The 23,306-nt window shown below is 35.5% G+C and overlaps 1 protein-coding gene across 2 annotated transcripts in view; it reads right to left on the bottom strand.

The window, feature by feature from the left end:
- Positions 1-4,846: 4,846 nt before the first annotated feature.
- LOC142344929 (integrin alpha-6-like) overlaps positions 4,847-23,306 on the bottom strand; it is a 37,787-nt gene continuing 19,327 nt past the window's right edge. The window contains exons 10-15 of one of the 2 annotated variants that reach the window (XR_012759295.1): positions 13,733-14,115; positions 13,231-13,338; positions 12,372-12,537; positions 8,334-8,454; positions 6,140-6,326; positions 4,847-5,239 (exon numbers count right to left, since the gene is read on the bottom strand). Coding sequence is in view for 1 of the 2 variants with exons in the window: in XM_075397014.1 (XP_075253129.1) it covers positions 6,191-6,326; positions 8,334-8,454; positions 12,372-12,537; positions 13,231-13,338; positions 13,733-14,115 (914 nt within the window). In the remaining variant the exon portion in view is untranslated. Of the gene's footprint in view, positions 5,240-5,974; positions 6,327-8,333; positions 8,455-12,371; positions 12,538-13,230; positions 13,339-13,732; positions 14,116-23,306 lie in introns of those variants that run through there. The other variant, XM_075397014.1, reaches the window with a different exon arrangement.

The following is a 23,306-nucleotide window of genomic DNA, read 5'->3' as shown; positions in this document are numbered from 1 at the left end:
AGGTTTCCTATGTTTGTCACCAAGACGAATTCTTTCCTGTAAAGATTTAAAGAATGAAGAAACTACAGTCCAGCAAAAATTGGTTTGCACATAAAAGGTACAGGAAAAACGACAAAAAATGCTTAACAATTTGGATAAATAAAGCCAAAACTTCTGAGCTAATGTTCTCAAAATCAAAGTCTACGCCCCTAAAATTTGTCTACTATCACATCAACAAGCTTGGAAAATTTTCATTGGCCCCTAAAGATTGTCAGAGTCACAAAAGATCAAGAAATTTCGAAAGCATGAAAAAACCGATTTTAAAAGAGAATTGCTAAAATTTATCGTACTAATATCTTTTGAACTTTCAGTTGTCACAAAAAACTGTTCAGTTAATCATCACCAAGCCCTCAAAAGCATACACTGGCCCCTAAAGAGCGAAAACCTCAACAAACAGCAAACATTTAAAAAAATGGCACTCAAAAAAATTTGCTGAAATTCCGCAGATTAAAATCTTCATAAGTATTTAGTTGTAGCAAAAAAACAACCAGTAATCAGCTTAAAACCCCTGAAAAACTTTCTTGTCGGCTAGAGACCAAAGCACTCATAAAATGTCATTGATTTTCAAAAAGCATGAAATTGGCAAACATTAATTCAAGTTTGCTAAAATTCCTCAGACACATATCTTCAAAACTAGATTCATATCTTCAGATACATATTTTCAAGACTTTATCCAGTCTCTTCTCTTTTAACTTATGGAAGTCTTCTTTGGTCTCTTAAAAATAAAAAACTCCAAAAATGACAAACTTTCAAAAAACCTTGGAAAAAAATTCAATTCATAATTAGATCTTGCTAAATTTCCTCATTTTGAAATCATCAAATTTAATTTGTTGTTAACTAAGACTACTCATTAGCCGATCTTAAAGCTCAAAAAAGATTTTTTGGACCCCAAAGATTAAAAAATATATAAAAAACCAGAGAAAATTCCAAACATTTTGAAGTTGCAACAATTAGTACAAATTATTGTAATCAAGTTTCTATTACCAAAACATACATAAAAAAGATCACCCAAAAACATTTCTAGCAGAAAACTACTACGCGCTTTAACCAATGTCAATTGAAAAAGACAAAAAGCATGAAAAACCCGACAATTTTGTAGTCAAACTCCAAAAAGGTACACTTTACCTTGAACTTAGACGCTGCTAGCAACTTCAGTACATTCGACACTTAAAAGGCTACTATAGCCCGCTGAGGGCTTCTATTGCAACTTAGTGCCCGCTGAGCTTTACCAGTTTATCCCGTTTCGAAAGCTAAAAAGTCATCAGAAAAAGTGAACACATTAAAAAAAAACAGCGATTCGATACAATCTAAATTCTTTGTATTGTACAAAAATAGGAGCGCTTTAATAGTCTGCTGAGAAGCTGAGGCGGAAGTCAATGATTTGCTAGTAGTCAGAAACTACGAACAGATTAAACGTGGTCTTCTATGAAAAAAGGATTAGAAGAGAAAATGAATTATTGAGTGAAAAGGGTATCAAAATAGCATCCGAACGATATTGTTTAATTATCAAATTATTTAACACACTTTCATTAATTGTTTAAAATTGATGAACTCAATTGAAGTGAAAGAGAGGAAATGAAAAAGAAAATAAAGATTATTTTACAAAGCAAGCACAACAATAAATTCAATTTCCGAACTTAAAATATCATCACCGAAAATAATTGACGAAAAGGCATTTTTACTGTTTTTACATCTTTTTATCAAATGTTATTCATTTATAATTTTAGTAGCAACACTTCAATAATAGATTTGCCGACAATACTAACATCAGATTAGCTATCTTTAAATTGCAAATACACCCACGTTGATGACAGAAAATTTCAAAATCATTTTTATCAGTCAAATATCTCATCGCTTTTCTCATTTCAAGTGATGTCTTTTCACAATATTCCACGAGAAAACGTAGATTTTTTTAAAGTGAAGTTTCATTGAATTCAGCTGAAAAAGATTGAACAATACACAATTGGTATGTTACGATGGCACCCAACATTTTCATTCTTTTTAGTTCAAGAACTGAGCATGAATGTGTGAAAGAGCGACTCGATAATTCATTTTAGTGTTGAAATAGCGTGCGAAATAGATGCGAAAACAATGCCTGCTTGAAACATTAAACAAGGTAGGATTAAGGCGACAAGGCATCGATTATAGCATTAGAACAGGAATGGGAGGCGGTAGGTGCTTGCGGTAGAGGGGGGGGGGGGGGGGGTTAGACTTGATGCTTCACGTACGTGCAACTCAGTGACGCATCACTTCATTCTCGAATGGTTGGACCTTTAATAAGAAACTTGGCGCTTATTACTTTTCAGAGATGCGTTATACTACATTGACATTGTGATTGAGAATGGTGGCTAAATTCAGCATCAATTTCTGTGAAAAGTGGGTTTTACAAGAGAGGACCACCAATTAATAGATATTTAGAGGGCAAACAGAGTTGGGAGCTAACAAAGGATACAAGGTACTACTAGAGCTATACCATTAATGAACTACTTCAAATTGGGTACAGCTAACAACGCTTTATAGTAGTTATAACAGTTCACGACACATTAAAACATCACTTCTATATGGTTGAGAGATTGGCATGGTTTTATGTTCTTACTCATGATTCTAAGTGGACTAGATGTAATTCGAAATTAGGCATTCATTTGAAGCTTATATGAAATATATGCACAGCGTAACTATGGCGACATCAGAGGCACAAATCGTCTCACATCAAATCTCAAAGCACCGCTATGATTCTTGGGCAGATGGGGGGGACGTTGAAGTATATTTGAAATTTTACAGAAAAAAAGGTTCAGTGAACTTAATTCCCCAAGAAATGGGAGATCATTTTTGTGAGCGAAGTGGAACTCACTTACTCACTTCCTGCAAAGGTAATGGGAACAAAATGATCCGGTTCACTTTGGTAGTTCAAAGCGGATGACGAAGATCATATCAACTGATGAGCCTTTTATTGTACAACCAAAATTGAAAGTGACTGAAATCACGATGGTTTTTTTAGGACAATCATACGACTTTTTCAACAACCACTTCCCTGCCACAAAATTTAATTGACCAACGCACAATGAGAAGTTGACCGTTATAACTTAGCTGAACTTGGTATTTTGTACAAACTTTGAGAAAAATGTATATATTTTCAGTATGATGAAACGTTGAGGATAGTTTTGGGTACCATAGGGGAAGCGATTGTTGAAAAATCCGATAACAGTAACATTAAGCTGCCGATATCTTGGAAAAACTTTCATTTACCTCAAGAAATATATCGCTTTCAAAAATGAAAAAAACATAGCCGGCAGATTGCCGGAATAGCTGCGAAAGAATAGACATGCGTGCCATATAATAGAGATAGAAACAGATACAGATCTAAATTGAAAAAAAAATGACGCCGCTCAAAAAAACTAGGTAAAAAACATTCAGAGATAAATTAATAAAGCTTGTTAAAATTCATTCCGCAGAAGCCTCTTATTAGGGACCTTTACTGCACAAATCAGTTCCTTTGACCTTAAACAAATTCAAATTAAACTTAGGTTTTAAAGTGCAAAAGTCATTTTATTGAGTGAGGTAAGTCAAGTATGATCAAAATCTAATCACGCAAATAACCTAAAAACTTTTGCTAAAGCGAGTGAGAAATGACGTCACGCGCGCAAATGCCGTTAGTGAGAGGAAGAAGTAATTCAGAAAGTTTGACTTGTTCAGCTTTGCTGCGTGAACAAATGTAAAACGAAAAAAGAGCGTCAGACGACGAAACAAAAAAACATAGCAGGACAAGTCCTGACGTACAATTCAAAGAATTTTCATTGACTAAACAGAACTAGACCTAGAATGGACTATGAGTGAATTGAGAAAACCATTTTATAAAAAATCAGATCAAAAAATAAGAAAAAACACATAAAATCGATGTCAAAATGCCGCATATGAACAAAAAAACCACTAGCGAGAAATGAAATTTTAATTCAAACAAAAAACTAGGCCTAGAATGAGCTGTGAATGGATTGGGAAAACCATTTAGAAGAAAATCCGATCCAAAAAATCGAAAAAACAGTAAAAATCAGAGTGAAATTGCCGCATGTGAACAAAAAACCACTACCGAGAAACCGAATTTTTGTTCAAACACCATTTTCGCACTCTACTTTAAAATTAGAGCGAAAAAAATTCACGCCGCAAAACCACTCGCTTTTTCGCTCCATTTCCTGTTTCGGCGTGACCAAAATCACTACTCCAATTTGACTTCAAAAATCATGAAAATGTGTGAACAGATCTTAAAAAGAAAAAAAAGACAGCGCCCCAATACAATTCAAATTCTTTGAATTGTAAAAAACCAAGAGCACCGCAATATAGCTTTGCTCAGCTTACAGCTTCGCAGCTATAAAAACATTTACAAGGTTACGACCCAATAACTATAGTTTATAGCATTATGCAACCATTAGCACATACGGGCAAGTAAAATTCAGTCGATGAGGAAATGGAAATGGTGCCTTTCAAGGAAGCCGATATGTAAGCAAGCCGAATTTTGAAAATGCGGTCAAGTACGCCGAAAAATTTTGGGATAATCGTATTTTAATTTGCCCCTGGCGGGCCAGTGGGCGCGCTTCGCCGCGATAACCGGCCCAAATTTTCCGGATTACATCCCACAGCGGATGAGAGGCATGGCCATGGACAGCGGTGAGGCCCGTACCCTCTAGATGTCTAAAAATTGACGTATTTTTGTTTCTTTGGTGCATTGGAATACATTATGTACTATGATACTACGCGCAGTGTTGATTTTAACGGTTAACAATGCATTATTTCTGATAGATTACATAACTTTCGGCTTGCTTTTATGTCGGCTTACTTTTACTTCTGCTTCCTGTGCGTTCGCCAATGGAAATAACTTGGGTACTTTTAAATATGGTACATTAACTAAGGCTATTATAAATGTGAATCTGGTAAAGGCAAATGCACAATGAGCTAAGACTTCGCGCTGCTCATTTTCATTTCGAAATAAAGTTCACAAGAGTAACAGACATTCGCGTTATGAAGTGAGCGAATAACATTTTTTTAAACTTCAATCAAATGATGGGGTTTTAAGATGGGCTATACAAAGCTTTTTAAAGGAACAAATTTCTGACGTTTCTGTCAAATTTTCCAAAGTCGGAAATTTTCACCCCTCCGTGTAAATGTTTTGCATAACGCGGAAGTCAATAACTAATGCATAACAATTTAGCTTGGGATCTTTTCAACAATTGCCCCCCCCCTTTTGCAAAAGGGGGGCCTATTCTTGAATAGAATTTAAGCGAGCGATTTATTAACCAATCAGAGACGACTAAACTTTCCGTGTATGCTCATACTGTGTTAAACTGGATAGAATAAAATGCGCCATGCTAGGGCAATTAGCCGAATTCGAATACAAAGCGAAAAGAATTTCCGACTGGCGGGTCGGTGGGCGCGCTTCGCGGCTTTGCCGCGATAATCGACCCGCGATTTCCGGATTACATCCCACAGCGCGTGAGAGGCATGGCCGTGAACAGTGGTCCACAATTGAGCTTAAACTGTTATTCGGCTATCTAAACTGTAGGCCAGGTAATATTGTGGTAAAGTATAGCCGTGTCCGGACAAAACAGTCCCAGACAAAACAGTCCCAGACAAAACAGTCCCAAATTGCAAAATATTCCCAGACAAAACAGTCCCAGACAAAATAGTCCCAAGAAACCAGACAAAACAGTCCAAGACAAAATAGTCCCAAATAAAATGTACCTAATGCCATTATACCCAATGTACTTTGAAATGTTCGTTCAATAATCCGACAACAAATTAGCGGCCCGTGGGACTTGATATGAAACTATCACAACCGAACATGGGATTAAATTATCCGCTTGGTAAATCATACGTGTGAGAGCTATTATAATGGCCTTGGGACTATTTTGTCTGGGACTTTTTTGTCTGGTTTCTTGGGACTATTTTGTCTGGGACTGTTTTGTCTGGGAATTTTTTGCTATTTGGGACTGTTTTGTCCGGGACTGTTTTGTCTGGGACTGTTTTGTCTGTTCACCAGTATAGCACAAAAGGGGTGGAAATTCTCTACTAGGTACCAAAGGGGGGGGCAATTGTTGAAAAGATCCTTTAGTTTGTTTCTCAATTGATATTTGACATTCAGTTCAAAGCTGTGCATATTATCTTATGCAGAAGACCCAGCGTATTCTGCATCATTTGTTCTCTTCACAGTCACTGCTTGGCCCTCATCCTGATGCTCGTTCTCTCCAATATCATCTTCATTGATCTTGTCCGGACTCTTTTTGGTGAAGAAACCCTTTCTAGAAAACGAAAGCGACGATTAATACGTGAGAGACAATACTCATTTTAAGGATTTCATTGCCGCTTTAGAATGTAGGGCTATTAACAGGTATCAAATCTCAGAGCAAATAAACTGTCAGTGCAATCAAATAGTTATTAACACACGGTCATACAATTGTTTAAGGGTTACATGACGATTTACCCAGTGCCATTTTACCCAATGTCATAGGGTAAACTAAAATTGGCATTGCGTAAAATGGCAGGTTGGGTATAATGGCATTGAGTAGAATGGAATTGGGCAAATTGTCCTGAGGCCAATTATAAGTATAGCAATTGCGCATCATGCGTTGAAAATGTACAACAATTAGCCTATTTATAAGGTTCATAACGCATTTTTGTGTACAATTATGTTTTCATTTTTCACACACATAATTGGCTTTTTTTCGGGACATGGATGTACAACTCATTTTTCTTTTATTCGTGAACGATTTATCATCTATTATAAACACAACAGAGAAAGTCTTTCAATTCGCAGATGACACAAGTATTGTGGAAATAAAAGTATGTTACATGGAAAAATCAAGGAATTTTTGCAAAAAACAGAAGGATATGTAGAGATGAACAAACTCACTGAAGTTCTCACAACAAAAATGTTGCAGATACCTTGGTATTCAAATTGACAGGAATCTTAATTTCGATGAGCAGCTGAATAAAACCTTAAAAAAGATGGCTCATGCTATAAGATCAATATACCTAATAAGACATCAAATCCCCCTGAACGCGCGCATTCTTTCAAAACCTCTTGTGCTTTCACACTTATCGTTTTCGGCAATCTTTTTCTTTCAAAATTTGTCTGCAAAAAAAAAACGTGAAACGCCTTAATCGACAGATTAACTGGGGTAAAAAGGTGTGCTTTCTACGCAAAAAAAATGACAAAGCGAGAGATCTGCTAATACAGACAAAGATTCTACCATCTGAGCTAATAATAGCAAAAATATTGCTAATCAAATTATATTATGACATAACGAGAAAAGAAAATTCTGAAAATTTATACGGTTATCTGAGTCTTCAACAAAACACTCGAATAAAACGATTCAAAATTAGACAGAATGTCAAAACCAACTTTGGAATGAATTCGATTGTTCGTCAATGCGTACAAAAATGGAATCATTTACCACAATGGCTTCGGTTGTCAATAATGAAAAAATTTTTAAGAAAACGTTGAATGACTTCTGGCTCTCACATGAAAAATTCCTTTGAATAGTAACATAGGAGCTTTTAAAAATTGTTTATATGTATAGGAAGAAAGCAATGAGAAGAAAATTTCACAAGGTGATTCTTTAAGAAAATTGTTTGATGTTTATAATTTGGCTTGCATGATTTGAATAATTGTTTGTTTCAAGTACATTTAACCATATGATTATAATTTTAATTTACTTGTTGCAAAAAAAACAAAACTGAAGAAACCATTTCATGTTTGATAAATCAATTGCAAACTGTCCATTTGGTTTATTATAAGACATTTGTTTTCAAGAATTTAGTTCTTCATTCATTTTTTACATGCATCACAGCCCATTTTTCACAACGGGTTTAGTGGATAAACATGGAAGCTATGAAAACAGACAGTTCATAAACATGCATCTTTTTGTTCATATACTCTATTTTAAAAACATTGGACATGTTAACTTGCTTTTATAATTGTACCCTTTCATTCAATACTTAGATTCTAAAACTTTGACGAGCATTAAATTGATAACTTTTTGACCATGTCTCTTATCGCTGTCCAGTTTTTGTTAATTATTGTTTTCATTATCTCTCTTTTACACCATTAATTCTCTCATAATATTTATGTTTGTTTAAACTTCGGGTAAACTGAAAAGAATCAATGATTGATCTCGTTGTTCTTTCCACTTGAAAATCGTCACAATTTATCATTAACATATGATGGCTAAAAAAATTCTTTCTTTTCCTTCTTTCTTTTCTTTGTGTCGGGGGTATAGAGAGTGAGCTGTAAAATGAGGACTAACTTGTACAGGATGATGATAAGGATGGATACAATTGCAATAGAGACTATGAGAGACACAATCACAATCCACCATGGGAATGCCTGCTGGTCAGTGCTCACTTCAGTCAGCAACATCTCACTACCTAAATATCACATATCACACACACACACACACACCCATCTCTAATTAGTAATCATATAAATCGCATATCCTCAGCTTAGACAAGCCTGCCAAAAACATAACATACCCCACTAACGTCGGAAGAATTGCTCTCGAACGACTAGTGGGAGCTCTCGTCTATTGTATCCTACTTCAGTGGAAGGGGGGGGGGGTTAACTAAAATCGATGAGGGGCTTCAAATGACGTGATTAGAGGTTATAATTATAACCACTAATAAACATGCCACATTTATTTTGGCGCATTTTATTTCGACTTTTAGTAGTGAACTGCCGCCGCTTGAGTTTAGCTGGTGAAAAAATTGCTCGAAAAGTTAAATCGGTCAATTGAAAATTTTGCAAAAAAGACCAACACGTTTACAATAATTGCTTCAAACTTCGTTCGAGAGCAATTAAACGCAGTACACGTCGAACCAAACCCACGTGACCGTAAATTGATTTCACCAAAGCAACCGATGCCTGCACAGCATCCATTTTTCAAGCTAAGCAACTAAGATAGGCATTGCATACATAATAGTGACGTCAACAAAAATGGCGTACGAGGCAAAAAAGGTCAATTGCTTTCTTTATCAAACTCGAACCCCCCTTATAATTTAAGTGTTAGAGGTGACAAACTCTACGAACTGCCTTTCACACCATAAAATTTTGTCTCCAAAACAGTTTGACTTAGTGTCTAGTGAGCCGAAAGGCTCTAAGAGCACTTAATGCCCTCCGGGCTTTACCTTTTCATCCCGCTATTGAGGACGAAAAGTCAAAAGGGACAGACAAATCAGTCAAGCAAAAAATTTGCATAAAATAGGTAGCAGATTGTCAGAAATTAGCCGCAATAGCTTCGTAGACCTGTAGTCTCAAAGATAATAAAGGGAACAGACCCATAAAAACCTTTTTAAAGCTTTTAATGTTTAATTTTGATTAAGAATCTGTTTAACTTATTGCTACTTCTAATAGATGCCCTCAAAAACCCTTCATTGAAACACGCACTCATTTGACCTCATATCTTTGAATTAAAGTAAAGAAAAGTCAATTTCAGAGTGAGGAAGTCATTTTTGAGAGTGAGTTAAGTCACGTGCGACCAAAAACTTATTCACGCGAATGAACAAAAAAACTTGCTCCACTAAGAGTGAAAAATGACGTCACGCACGCAATTCAGTTGAAATGAACAAAAAGCAGATATGAAGTGATTGTGACGTCATATGGGCGTAACAAAAATGTTGACGACGAAAAAATAGCCGGAAAAATTTCGGAAATGACTCGAGGAGTCATCATCACGAAAAATTTAGCTTTGATATCAACTGCTTCTAACTACTAGTGACTATTAAAAACAAAAAAATACTCAAAAAATGCAGATAGCACAAAATCAACTGAACTCAAAAATTACATTACTTGTATATATAAAACAAGGCAAATCTTTTGTACGCAATTGAAAACATCGAAGTACGCAAGAAGCAAAGCTCAAGCCCATTTAGGCTCCCAAAATTTTATTTTGTAAGAAAGATTTGAAGACCGCAAGAAATGGCCATGAATGTCAATCGAAACAGTATTTTATCAAGTTATGTCAATCGAAACAGTATTTTACAATATAAAAACAGTAATCAATTGATAACAAAATACACATTGCAGCTTGAAATATTAACATTAGTTATCGCTTTAAATCACAATGAACGCAAAAAACAATAACACTAGACAATGACCAAAGACTTAATCAAATCGAAATTAATCATGAAAAACACGAGAAACAGATTAATTTTCAAACGCAAAACTTTGTATGTTACCACAAACAAGTTTAAAATTTGTTCAAACCTGTGGCACATTATTTTAATTAAAATCAAGCATAAAACAAAAAAATAAAAGGAAAGAGAAAAAAATAGTTCAAATCCATAATTTTCAATTTTATAAAGGCAGGGGAGAAAAAAACATGCTAGAATGAGGAGAATATATACCTTGTGAAAAAGGTTCAAAAACTAATTTCCGAAAAACCAAAAACCTGAATCGGAAACTCTTAAAAAACAAAATGAAAAAAATTGAGGTTAAAAAAACATGAACTATTTGTTAAGCAATCGAGGTTTAAGGGCAAAACATGGCCACTTTCCTGTTTCACTAAGAAGAGAAAACAGCTCAATTGCGATACAGTAAAACAATATGAAAAATGTTCAAAATATGGCAGAAAATTTCAGTGAACTTTAAAGATTTATCGCCATATAATTAGCAACAAAACTAAACAGAAACACCAATGCTTCGCCAAACGGCTTTTTATGGTAAATAAAATCAAAGTACAAACAAAAAAACGTAGAAAACTTTAGAAAACCGCTAAAATCGGATTAGTATGTCATAAATTAATAAAACAAAAATACCTCAAGTCAGGAAGAGCCATCAAATTCAGGAATTATCTATAAGACGTTGACATAATTTTTAGTTTCGTTAAAAAAAAGTCCGCTGAAAGAGCCAAAAACGAAAAAATACTGAAAACTGTCATCTATATGCGCTAATCTCTCAAAAATTATTTTAAAAGTCAAAAAGTCATTCAATGAACGCAGCGCATAAAATTTTTCTCTCGCTCAGAAAAAGTTAGTTCACTCGACAATTTTACTCACTTTCACTATTAGGTCAAAACGCCGCCTGAACAAATAGTACTCCCGGTTAAAAAACCTTAAAAAACCAATACTCCTCTTGGAGTCGTTAAAAAAACTAAGAGAGGACCAATAACAGCCTCGGCTATCGCTTCGCGGCTATTAAAAAATCACAGGACATTGAAAATATTAGTGCTAAAAATTTTGTCTGAGAGCGACTAAAATTAGTTCCTGCACCAATTTATCAGTACACAAAAGCAGTTTGGCACAAATTTCACACCTCGAGCTACTCTTTTTTGGTTTCTTTACTACTTAGAAGTGACCAAAATCACTACTCCTATTTCACTTCTCATTGACATAAAAAAACATAAGCCGACTAATGTCGAAAGAATTGCTCTCGAACAACAGGCGGGTGGAAAAACATTTGAACCCGCCGGGATTGGAAACACTGAAATCCCTCTCCAAAACCATATGCACTGACCACTCGTCTACCAGGTCCTTGTCTTTGATTTGCTGCAACCACCGACTTTATATTAGCAACAAGCTTTACTCCAGAGTGAGAGCAATAGAGATCACTCAAAAATGAAGAATGAAAGCGTAAAAAAGTCACCTGAGAAGCCAAAGAATGTTCTAGAAGAAAAGCGCAAAATGGTCGAGCGAAAAATTTGCATATAAAAGACCAACGCGTTTACATTAATTGCCATGAACTTCATTCAAGAGCAATTAATCATATTAAAAAAAGACATTAGCCCAGAACAATGAAAAAACCTTTGCACATTAAAAATTCTGTATTGGAAGACAAGAAAATCGCTATATAGCTACGCTTCACTTAAATCTTTGCAGCTGTAAATATATTGCACTGAGTAACACTCCTCTGTCAAACAAATATCATACTATTGCAGACTAGCGTTTTTTGGCGAATATGAAATTGCACTGATTAATAAAGTTTTATAGAGCTGACCTAGAGAGGTAATACAGTAAGAAGGAACAGATTTGAACAATAACGAGCTTTAATAAACGCACTACGTTGACTGTGGCCTGAAATAAGACAGACCGGCCTCACAATTATGCGAAAAGATGTTTCAAATTGATGATTCAGCAGCAGTCTCGCGTTCATGAATCAAATTAAAATTTTTAATTTGTTCGAATTCTTACTCTGGTGCTCAAATTCTAACTGTTTATGTGAGTTTATTGACCACTTATATATTAAGACAACCATACTGTTCAGCCCATCAAACATCCCCCTTGCAATAACATAGTCTGTGCTATGACAGTTTTTGTCCTTCAAAATCAGCTCTCCTTTCGTTCCAGGTTACCTTTGGTTTGGGGTGGCTTTAGTCTGATGCCCTGGGTTCCATAGGTGGCATCTGCCACCACCTCCCAGTCAACTGTGAACCAGAGATTACCACCCCCTCCCCTGGTCACAAGTTTGTTCCAGTATTCTGCATTCTTGAAGGAAAGCACCACTATTAACTTCACCTCCTGAAATGTTAAAATGACGCTGCTCAATTTTGAAAAATTGTACATAACGTCCCGTGAATTTATTCATAGCACGTATCTAATGAGATATTTTATATAGCAGATATATTGAGATATCTAATGGCTATAAAGTTATATATGAGCTATAGATATATATGTATGTAGATATCTATGAGATAATACCTTTGAGATATCTAATATAGCATATATATTGATGTTCATTTTTTACCACATATATTACACTTCAGTTGTTAAAAAATGTTTAAAAATGCTTTTACCTCGCCCGCTCTGAGATTAACGAGTAGCAAAATCTGACCGGAAAGCCTTCATTTGAAGATAATCGCATCTTTTATTCATTTTTCCAATAGATCAGCACTTAGAGATTTATCACAGTAAACAGTGGTTTCAAAAAGGTTTCGGTAGTCTCGTCACTCAATAGTTAGAAATGATTTCGGATCTTTTCCGTTTGTGTTGCCCCCCCCCAGTACGTTATGCTCCCCTCCCCCAGTTACAGAGCACGTTCCATTACATGATAAATTGTTTTGTAGAAAAAATATGGTACGTGCATCCGGGGGGGGGGGGGGGGGGGGTGCAAATAATATGCGCCCACTAAGCTGAGGGGGTACAAACGGAAAAGATCCATGATTTCCTTAAACTACGCTGGAATTTGCCCAGGCTGTTGACAATATGGCTTACAGTCTTGAGGTCCCTTCCTTCTGGAATTGAGCAGGACAGAGGCTGACACTTGGGAGTGGAACAACGTCCATTGGATGTCACAAGATCACCTTTTTCACAAGTCAGACCCTAAAAACAAACAATGTCGTGTTCGATACAGATATTAAAAAGCCTCCTTTTCAAAGGGCGTATTTATTATTTTTGACCTCTACTCGATTCTAAAAAACAGTTAAGAGACGGAAATTGAAGTTCGCATCACCGATAAATTTCATAAATGAGTGCAATATTACTTTTCGAGTGAAACGACTCATTAATGACCAAAAATTTTTTTCATAAAGATGGCAAAAACATACACGAGAAAGAAACTGTCCGTTGACATCACTCACAAAAATTCAGCAAATGAGCAACAAATTTTATAGACCAGTTTTATTTTTTAACGTTCCACCAAGCGTCAGACGGTTCAGACTAAAATTCAAAATCCAGCATTAGCCAAAAATGCGTCAAATCGAAGATGCTGACTAACCTCGTTTTTCGCTTCAAAGTTCTCTTCGTCGCTGGGCATATAGGCCGTGACTTGGACCCTGCCAATCTTTGAATCTCCAACATTATATAACGAAAGGGCGTAGCGGGCTGAGGTTTTGTCCTTAACATATACAGCTCCTTCTCTAATATCCGCATTCTTCACAGTTGCCTGGAGGAGACCGTTGTATTTGATATAGAGATCGTTACTCGCTTCCGCCTTGGCTCCAGGTTTCTCCGAGTTAGCCCAAGTAAGCTGATATCCAAGAGAGAGTTTGTTGTCGACCAGTTCTCCATTCACCAACTTTTCAGCATTTAAGTTAACAGACAGGGCAGCCGTGGAGAAGATTTTGTCCTTTTGGAACAGACAGATTATGAACAGCGGGTCTAAACAAAAAGCTTTCTTCGTTAAAGATACTTTGACATGTGTTTCCTCAGCGCCGCAAGCCGAGGCAAGATTACTTTTTGATGAAAATATAAAATATATAACCAACAGAGGACAAAGAACTGCTCTCAAACAACATCATCTGCAAACTGCAGTTACTAAATTTGGTGAGACGGAAAAATTCTAACTACAAGGTCAAGACAGACCGAGGTGGTTCAAAGTTACTCTTAGATCCTACGCATTAGATGCAAGGATTGAGCTCTTCATTTTTCAAAATATAGCCGACATGTTTACGGAAAATCGCACCATTGATTTTTTAAACCTTCCATTAGGAGTCAAACAGTCAACGAAAAGAACAAGATACAAATTGACAAGCTGTTTTTCTCAATTGTTTATTTTTATCAAACCAATCAATTTTAAACAAGCAATTCAGCTTCTTAAGTGCTATTCAAGTGCAATAAGATGACTTTCAATTAGATTTAAAATTACACTTAATTGATTTGGTAAATAAGGCAGTCAGTTTGGAGTGATGAAAGTCACGAATGAGAAGAAACCTCACAAAATTGACCAGAAGAGAAAAAAGCCGTCACGCACACATTCTCAACTACTGAGCGGTAGCAGTCACTGGACAACTGTCTTGAGCTTCTGAAGGGTGATCAAATAATCGCAAGGAAAAAATTGCTGCAGACGACAAACTAATAAAGCACGAGAAGAAAATTAAAACCATAACAGGCCACGTCCTGAATTACAATCCAAAGAATTGCTTTAACTAATGGCATAGATCTGACAATCAACATTTTCCCAGCAACATCATACGGGTCTTTCCCATTATAGCCCCTCCAGCTTAGTGGTCAGATAACCTATAGCCCCCCCCATCATGGTAAAAATACCATAATGGGGGGGGGGGCTATATTTTTATGGGGGGCTATAATGGGAAAGACCCCATCATACTATAGGAGTCATCACAGCATGTATGCGCAATAAAAAACTTAAACAAATCAAAAATTGCTTTTTCTAAAAACTGAGTTTCCAAGATAACAGGAACAAAACGTTATATAAATATTGACACTCAGGGTCCTCAGAATGGTCCACACAAACCAATACAAACCAAAAAATCAAATTAGTGGTGACAAAGTAAGAGAAACACAAAATTACATATATAAATATTCAATCACAGAAAAAATACAAAAACCATAAAACAACCATTGGCAGTTCCGTTAAAAGAAAAAGGAACAAAAAGAACAAATAAAGGCAAGAATTAAAAATTCGCCAAAAAACAACTCAAAACAAATGGCATCTAAGTCAATAAAAGCGATAGCTAAAACCTGACACCGATAAATTGCGACAATTACGCCAAACTATAAAGGCAATTAGAACTGTTATTTTCGAGACTAAGCGACATGACAAGAAAAGCAACAAAACCAAAAAGACTGAAACAGGAAAAGAGGTCATAAAGAGGAAAAAGTTTCAAAAACATTAACAGCGATATGATCTCTAATTAAGTCATTACTTAGTTTCATGTATGCCTCCTTATGAACCAATAACACTAACCATTAATTAGGTCATGGTAAACCTAAATAAACAATTAACATAGGGCAAAAACTAAAAACGCTACCTTTAGAAAATTTGCGTCTCAAAATCAGAGAAAGCGTTAGCCATGAACTTAACAATTAATTCGATTCATTGAAGCTTCATTAGCAAAGAATGAGACCTGTCATTAACGAGATCGAGTGATAGTACAGCAGATACACGCTAAACTCGAAAACTCGCTAACACTTGGAAAACAAACATTAAAAAGTCATGAAACACACCAACTATGATCTCAAACCATTAATTAGATTCATTAATGCCTCATTAGCAAACGTTGAGACCTGTCATTAGGGAGACTGAGCGATAAAACGAAAGAACTACAAAACTGGGCAAGACCAAAAAATCGCTTTTTTGAAAACAAACGTCGAAGTCATATAAACCACTATCTCTCCCTTTATGACTTCAAAAAACGAAACTATTTTCAAAAATCCATGACTTTGAAATCCTTGTTTTGAAAAATAAAGAGAAAAAGTGCGAAAAATAGTTTATGTTCCTAACCGCTTGCTTTTGGTTCCAAGCAAAAAACCAAAATCTTAACTGCATTTTTGGCAAATGGATGCGAGACATCGCAGTTAGCACCTTAATTACCCAAATGTTTGCCTACGATTGATAAAAAGACGTTCACCATTTTAGTATAAGAGCTTTCAATTTAAAAAGTCAAATGAAAATTTTTCGTCTTTGATTTCTAAATTGCTATCAATTAAAATGCGCAATTAAATTTGACAACTCAAATTATTGGAAGAGAGCAGTCGTTCCCTCAAAAATCAGATAATTTCTACAGGACAGAAAAAGGGGATTGACTGCAGCCTGCCTCCGCGCGGAACTATTTCAAAAGTTAAAGAAGCTTGTAGACAATAAATTGGAACACATCCGGCAAATTGACGAAAAACAGCCGCCATTGACCCCCTTGACGCACATCTGGATTGAAACAGAAAACATATCCGGCAATTTGCCGGAAAATAGCTGCCGGAAGACAGATGCTTGTGGCCTACCATGAACTGAACGACCAACAGCTTTTTAATAAACCACGAGACTTTTTGGGTTAGATTCGGACTGTCATTTTTATGCGACACATTTGTTCTACATGAAGACCTGATGGAGCTTTTTCAAAATTAATATTCGATAAAAAAAAACTCAAGATTCTATTACTTAGGAATTAGGGCATATAAGTCTGGCACAACTTAGATGCACACTATTGAAATTTAAATAGTAAATGCTCATAAAATTTAAACTTTCATAAGTGAGTTCAGAAGTCATTTTTCTGAGTGAGGTAAGTCACGCAACTGACTTAAGAGCAGAAATGATATTACAAACACAAATTTCAACTGCAAAGCAGTAAAAGTCACTGAAGTCATTGAAAAAGTCAATTCCAGGAAGTCAGGGGTAAGACGAAACAAAATATGTTAGACGAAATAAAAAAACATAGCAGGACGAGATTTGATTCCTTTAAAAAGCTGTTTCAAAAATATGTTGAAAACCATTTTCTTTTTCTGAAATCTGTCAAGCGTTACATCTGCAAGACCTAAAAAAATTCATTGGCCCTTGAAGATCGATTAACTCGAAATGACCAAATGGAATCAATTACAAATTTCAATAAATGTTTGCTGAAATTGTGACATTTATGTCTTCAGAATCATTTCATAGTCTCTAGAGGCTATCCAGTAACCCAATTCCAAGCCTCAAAAAGTTCATTAGCTCAGAGATTGATAGGCAATAATTTTTAAAAATGTTAAATTTGAAAAGAAACTCGTTCAATTAAAATTTTGAAAAACATTGCTCCCTAGCAACTGTTTAAAAACATACTATCAAACTGACGATGAGGTTACCTGGCTACTGAGGCAAGAAAAAATTATTAAAAGACAAATGTTTCTAAAAAAACTTGAAAAAAACGTTATCAAAAAATTTTTCAAATCCGGAAGCTTAAATTTTTGAAAACAAATCAACTGAAACTAACAACCAGGCAGTCACTTTTTATCAGACCGTAGAATAGATTTTCTTGCAATTGAGTATGGACAACTATGAAAAATTTACGGAAACATTAGGAAACCTTAAAAAATTTGCAGATATTAAAAAAAGCTAAAACTCAAGATATTAAAATGTTAAAAAATCAAACCATTGGTACTAGAAACGATGCAGTGCCCTATTATCAAACCTTAAAGGACATTCCTGGGCCCCTGAAGCTTGAACAACTCAAAAAATGACAAATTTAAAATTGCAAAAATTTATCATTTAACGTGTTTGTTTTTGTAGTACCGAAATATATGGCTCATCAAAGGATCATAACAAATAATTTTGTCTCGCAGACGGACTTCATCAACTTTTAAAAACTTCAACCTAAGACTAATCAAACAAAAAATCTTGAAAAAATCACAAAAAAACAGGAGAAATTGCACCATTTTGAGCCCAACAACTCCTAAAAATGACCTTTTAACCTTAAATTAAGGCCATCCCAGCAGCTGCACCACTCTAAGCACTTGAAGGACTACTAAATCCCACTTTGGGCCTCTAATGAAACTTAATGTCCGCTGGGCTTTACCTATTTAGCCCGCTTTGAAACATCAAAGTCATTCAAAAATGTGTGAAAACATTTTAAAAAACAGCGCCCTAATACAATTCAAATTCTTCGAATTTTAAAAAATCAGACGCGCAATAATAGACGCCTGGAATTGCTGACGCGGCCATTAGAAAGAAGAGATTATTGGCAGATCTATTTCTAACTGTCCAAAACGTCTGCCATTTCAATTAGATTCTAAAAATTGTACTTAATTCAGCTTCTTAAGCTGAGGCAATCAAGCTTAAGAAATCATTCCAACCAGCAATCGCTCCAAAGAACTTTGTCAACCTAATGCAAAATGACTTAATGACAACGCTTTATCAGATTTTCCCGTTTCTTTTGATTTCACTCTTTTGGCATTAACCTCTCCACTTCAATACGTAATTCAATCAGTGAAAGAATTGAAAACCCAATCAGTTTAAAAAGTGAGTAAGGTAAGTCAGAACACAAACTTCACCTATGTATAACAAAAAACATGGTCAAAAGGTAAAACCAATTAAAAATAAACGTTAAAATATTGGAAACGGCAAGAAGAGTAGCCTAATATAATCTCCAAAAAACATTTACAGAGTAATGAATACCAAAGAAAACGGAGAAACAAAAAAATAATTAAGTGTTTTATGAAGTGCAAAAAAATAATAGCTTAAAGGGGTTAATGGTGTCACCAGGTGGGGGCGTTTCTTTTGGCTTTGTGCTTTTGACTTTGACCGTACTCACTACCTTGCGTAACTCAATGAAAAAATTAAAATCTATTGAAATTAAAGGAGAGCGCATAGAAAACAGACATTGAGAGGCTGCAGGCGAATATTAATTTTAAAACTAAGCTAGTGCTTAAACCCAGCAAAAGAAAACATACCCGACTAAACGTCGGACGCATTGCTCTCGTAATCAATTGCAGCCGGCTTCAGTCGGGGGGGGGCTAGATGGGACTAAGAAGTTCAATAAAGGGCTTCAACTAACAATATTAGAGGTTAGGATATACCACTATTAGGATATAAAGTGAAAAATGGCACCAGTTTCGGCGCACTATTCATTTGACTTTTAGTATTAAATTGCCACCAATTGAGTTAAGCTGCTTGAAATTGTGATTGAGAGAGAATTTTAGATCACGCAAAACGCAAAAAGTCAAGGGCGTAAAATTCACTCGAAAACTCAAAATTGTCAAGCGAAAATTTTGCATTAAAAAAGACACACACGTTAACAATAATTGCTATGAACGTAGTTCAAGAGCAATTAAACAGAAGTTAATGTTCGAAAAGAACGAAGTCAAAATTCAATTCAAGAACAAACTTGCTTTGGCTAAAAAAACATGTGGAATACCCATACTCTTCTTGGATTAGTAAAATCCTGTAGAATACCAATACTACTCCTCTCCGGGTCATAAAAGCCAGTAGAAAATCAATACTCGTCTTCAAGCAATAAAAAACTGTAGAATGTCAATCACCGAGTCATAAAAACCTGTAGAAAATCAAGTCCTCCTCTTGGAGTCGTAAAAAAGGAGAGCGCATAAATAATAGCCGTCGAGAGGCTGACCACGGCTATTAAAAATCACTGAACCAATTTAATTGCCTTTATTATCAGACACAAAATGATCACAACATTTAGCAGGATCGAAATGGCATCTTTGCAGCATCAAATCAGTCAAGCTGCCTCTTATTTTGGCTTGAAAAGGAACTTTATTTTCACAGACCAGTTTGGGAAATATACACAATTGAGGAATTTTTGGCTCCTGTTATTACTGGTTTCATACTGTGGTCTATTAGCCTTCATTAAATCCGTAATTACATGATTTGTCGAAAAGCAGTTTTCTAGTATATACTTAATTGTAACACATCTTTAATTGATTGTTATCAGTAAAATGGTGTCTCCAGTTTCTACAAACATTAGATTTATCACCAATACCAATCGTTTTATTATAGTATAATTTACTATAATCTTCACATTAATTCAAAGGGGGGATTTGTGGAATTGGAGAGGCAAAATGGACTAAATAGTTCGCTTTATTTGGTAGTGGCAATGGCTCTCATGGCTATCGTTAACACTTCGTTAATCTGCTTTTCCTAGAGTTCCAATTTGTAGCCAATGCAACTTCAAGAAAACAATTATAGACCGAAAGATGATTTACAACAAAAAAGGATGACTTTTGTAAGATACGTTTTAAGCTCAAGTTACGTAGCAAACACGATATTGAAACTAAACAAATGTAGGATAGTTTGCGTTTGTTCGACATCGATACTTTCCCATAACAAGATTTATATTGCACTACAAATATGAAATGAAATTACAACATAGCTCACATTTGAGAACGGTAGAAACGGGTGTAGACAATTCTACAAAAACCAAAATTTGAGAGCCTAAACAGAGTCTACAGAGGAATGTGAATATTTCGGCCTCTTCAAAAACCAATTAAAAACAGCAATGTACCCAGAAAAAGGCAACAAAAAACCGCAATTGATTCCCAACACCCCGATTGCGATTCAAAACATAACCGGCAGATTGCCGCAAAGCCGCCGTTGACGAACAACGAGATTGAAACAGAAAGAAAACAGAAGAGATAGAAATTGACAGAATTTTTCTCTAAGTTTCAAAAAGTGTTGCAATTCGGTGTGCAGTTTCGAGTAAGCTTAGTACTAAAGTCAGTTAGCAATCGCTCTAACGAACTTTGACAACCTAATGCAATATGATTTAACGATCGGGCTTTCTCGGTTTAACCTTTTTTTATTTTGATCTTTTGACATTGACCGTAATCACTACATTGCGTAATTCAATGCGTGAAAGAATTTAAAATTCATTCAGTGAGTGAGAAAATTCACGCGTCGAACGTGATAATCGTGACTTATGTAAAAACGAAAAACGTGATCAAAAGTTGAAGCAAATTGAAAAACAAAGCAGGACAAGTCCCGACCTAGAATTCAAAGAATTCTCTTTGACTAAACAAAAAATAGATTTAGAATGGACTATGCCTGGATTGGGAGAACCACTTAGAAATATTCTATCACAAAAATAAAAAAGCAGTAAAAATTGAAACGGAAATGACGCATGTAAACAAAAAAACCCCTAGCGAGAAAACAAATTTTTGCTCATACACCGTTTTCTCACTACTTCATACAAATAGGAATGAAAGTTTACGCCACAAAACCACTCGCTCTTCCGCTCCAATTCCTGTTTCGGCGTGACCAAAATCATCGCTTCAATTTGACCTCAAAAATAAAAAAAAGTATGAACTATGCAGCAACTTATTAACAAACCCAGGAGGAGGTTACGTGCCAGTTAAGGCAAGAAAAACAACAAAAACATTTTCAAGAAAACTTAAAAATATCAAACTATTGAAAAAATGAAAAAAAAATATAAAAAGGTTGAAAGCCATCACTTGCCACTAGAAAACATGCAAAAACCTATTATCAAACCCTGAAAGAGCTTCTCTGGCCCCTAGGCCTGAGAGCTTCCAAAAAATTTTCAAAACAAAGGAGAAAAATCTCAAATTTTACGAAAAAATTGGTAAAAGTCGTCTTATAAGAATGATAAAAACCATTGCATCGCCACTATAAACTATGCAGTAAACTATTACTAAAATCTAGAGGAGGTTGCAAGGCCCCTGAGGTTGGATAAACTAAAAAAGACAAAAATATTTTAAAAACTTCAAGTTTTATTGAAAAAAGGCCAAATTTCGTGATATCAAAATAATGAAAACCATTCCATTGCCCCATTCAACTACGCAGTAACACATTATCAAACCCTCGAGGAAGTTCCCTGGCCATTGGGGATACAAACACTCAAAATTGAAAAAAAATTGTATCCCCAAATACTCAAAATTGAGTATTTGGGGATACAAATACTCAATTTTCAAAAAAAAAAATGAAAATTGTTAAAGTTTTACCAAAAATTGCTAAAATTCATGATAATAAAATCTTGAACATCTTTAAGTCGCCAAAAAAAATTATGCAATAACCTATTATCAAGCTGTAGAGGAGGTTCCCTGGCCCCTGAGGCAGCAAAAGTACGAAAAATGGCAAAAGTTAAAAACTTGCAAAAATTGCAAAAAATTAGTATCGTTTTGCGTATTTATCTTTGCCGGCTCTGGGCCTCTAATGAAATTTAATGCCCACTGGGTCTTACCTGATTATCCCGTTTTGAAAGATCAAAGTCATGACAAATGTGTGAAAATATCTTACAAAAAAGACAGAGAACCAACATCATCCAATTCTTGGATTGTAAAAAAGCAGAGCGCCTAAATAGTAGCCGTTGAGAGGCTGACGGCGGCTATTAAACATTCCCAATACAATTCAGATTCTTTGCATTGTAAAAAACCAACTCCACCCATAGCTCAGCTATTGCTGCCGACAAAAAATAAGCCATGAAGGAACAATATTACAAATAACATCTGGCAGATTGCCAGGAAATAGCCGCAATAGATTCGTAGATCGGCAGTCTCAAAAAAAAAACAGAAAAAAAGACAGACCAAAAAAATTCGTCCTTTCATTGAAGGCTGATCTGTTATATTTTGATTAAAAATCTGTATAAGTTATTGCTGCCTCTATTAGCTGCTCTCAAATAGAGTGACACACACCTTCATTTAGAGTGACAGACACCCATTTGACCTTATCTCTTTGAATTAAAGTAAATAAATGTCAATTTAAAAGTGAGGAAGTCATTTTTGAGAGTGAGGTTAGTCAAGTGTGATCAAAAATTTAATCACGCGAATGAACAAAAAAACTCGCTCCACTGAGAGCGAAAAATGACGTCACGCATGCAATTCAGTTGAAATTGCATGAACGAATGAACAGAAAGCAGATTTGAAGTGGTTGTGACGGCATATGGTCGTAACAAAAATCGCGACGACGAAATAAAAACAAACCAAGAGAAGGCCAATAATAGCCCCAGCTATCGCTCTGCGGCTATTAATAACAAATGCCGACAGACATATCTGCACAAAAAAACGACGTCAATGTACACTTAAAAAATCCTTCTGTACAGTGCACTCTTGTCAACCATTTAAGACTCATACAAAAACTTTTTCCAGGACTTCAGCAAAGTTGTTTGACCATGATC

The sequence above is a fragment of the Convolutriloba macropyga genome, chromosome 8 (genome assembly GCF_964194025.1).
Source record: "Convolutriloba macropyga chromosome 8, txConMacr16.3, whole genome shotgun sequence".
Lineage (NCBI taxonomy): Eukaryota > Metazoa > Xenacoelomorpha > Acoela > Convolutidae > Convolutriloba > Convolutriloba macropyga.
Note: the sequence above shows the minus strand (reverse complement) of the source record. Positions and strands in the feature narration are given on the sequence as shown.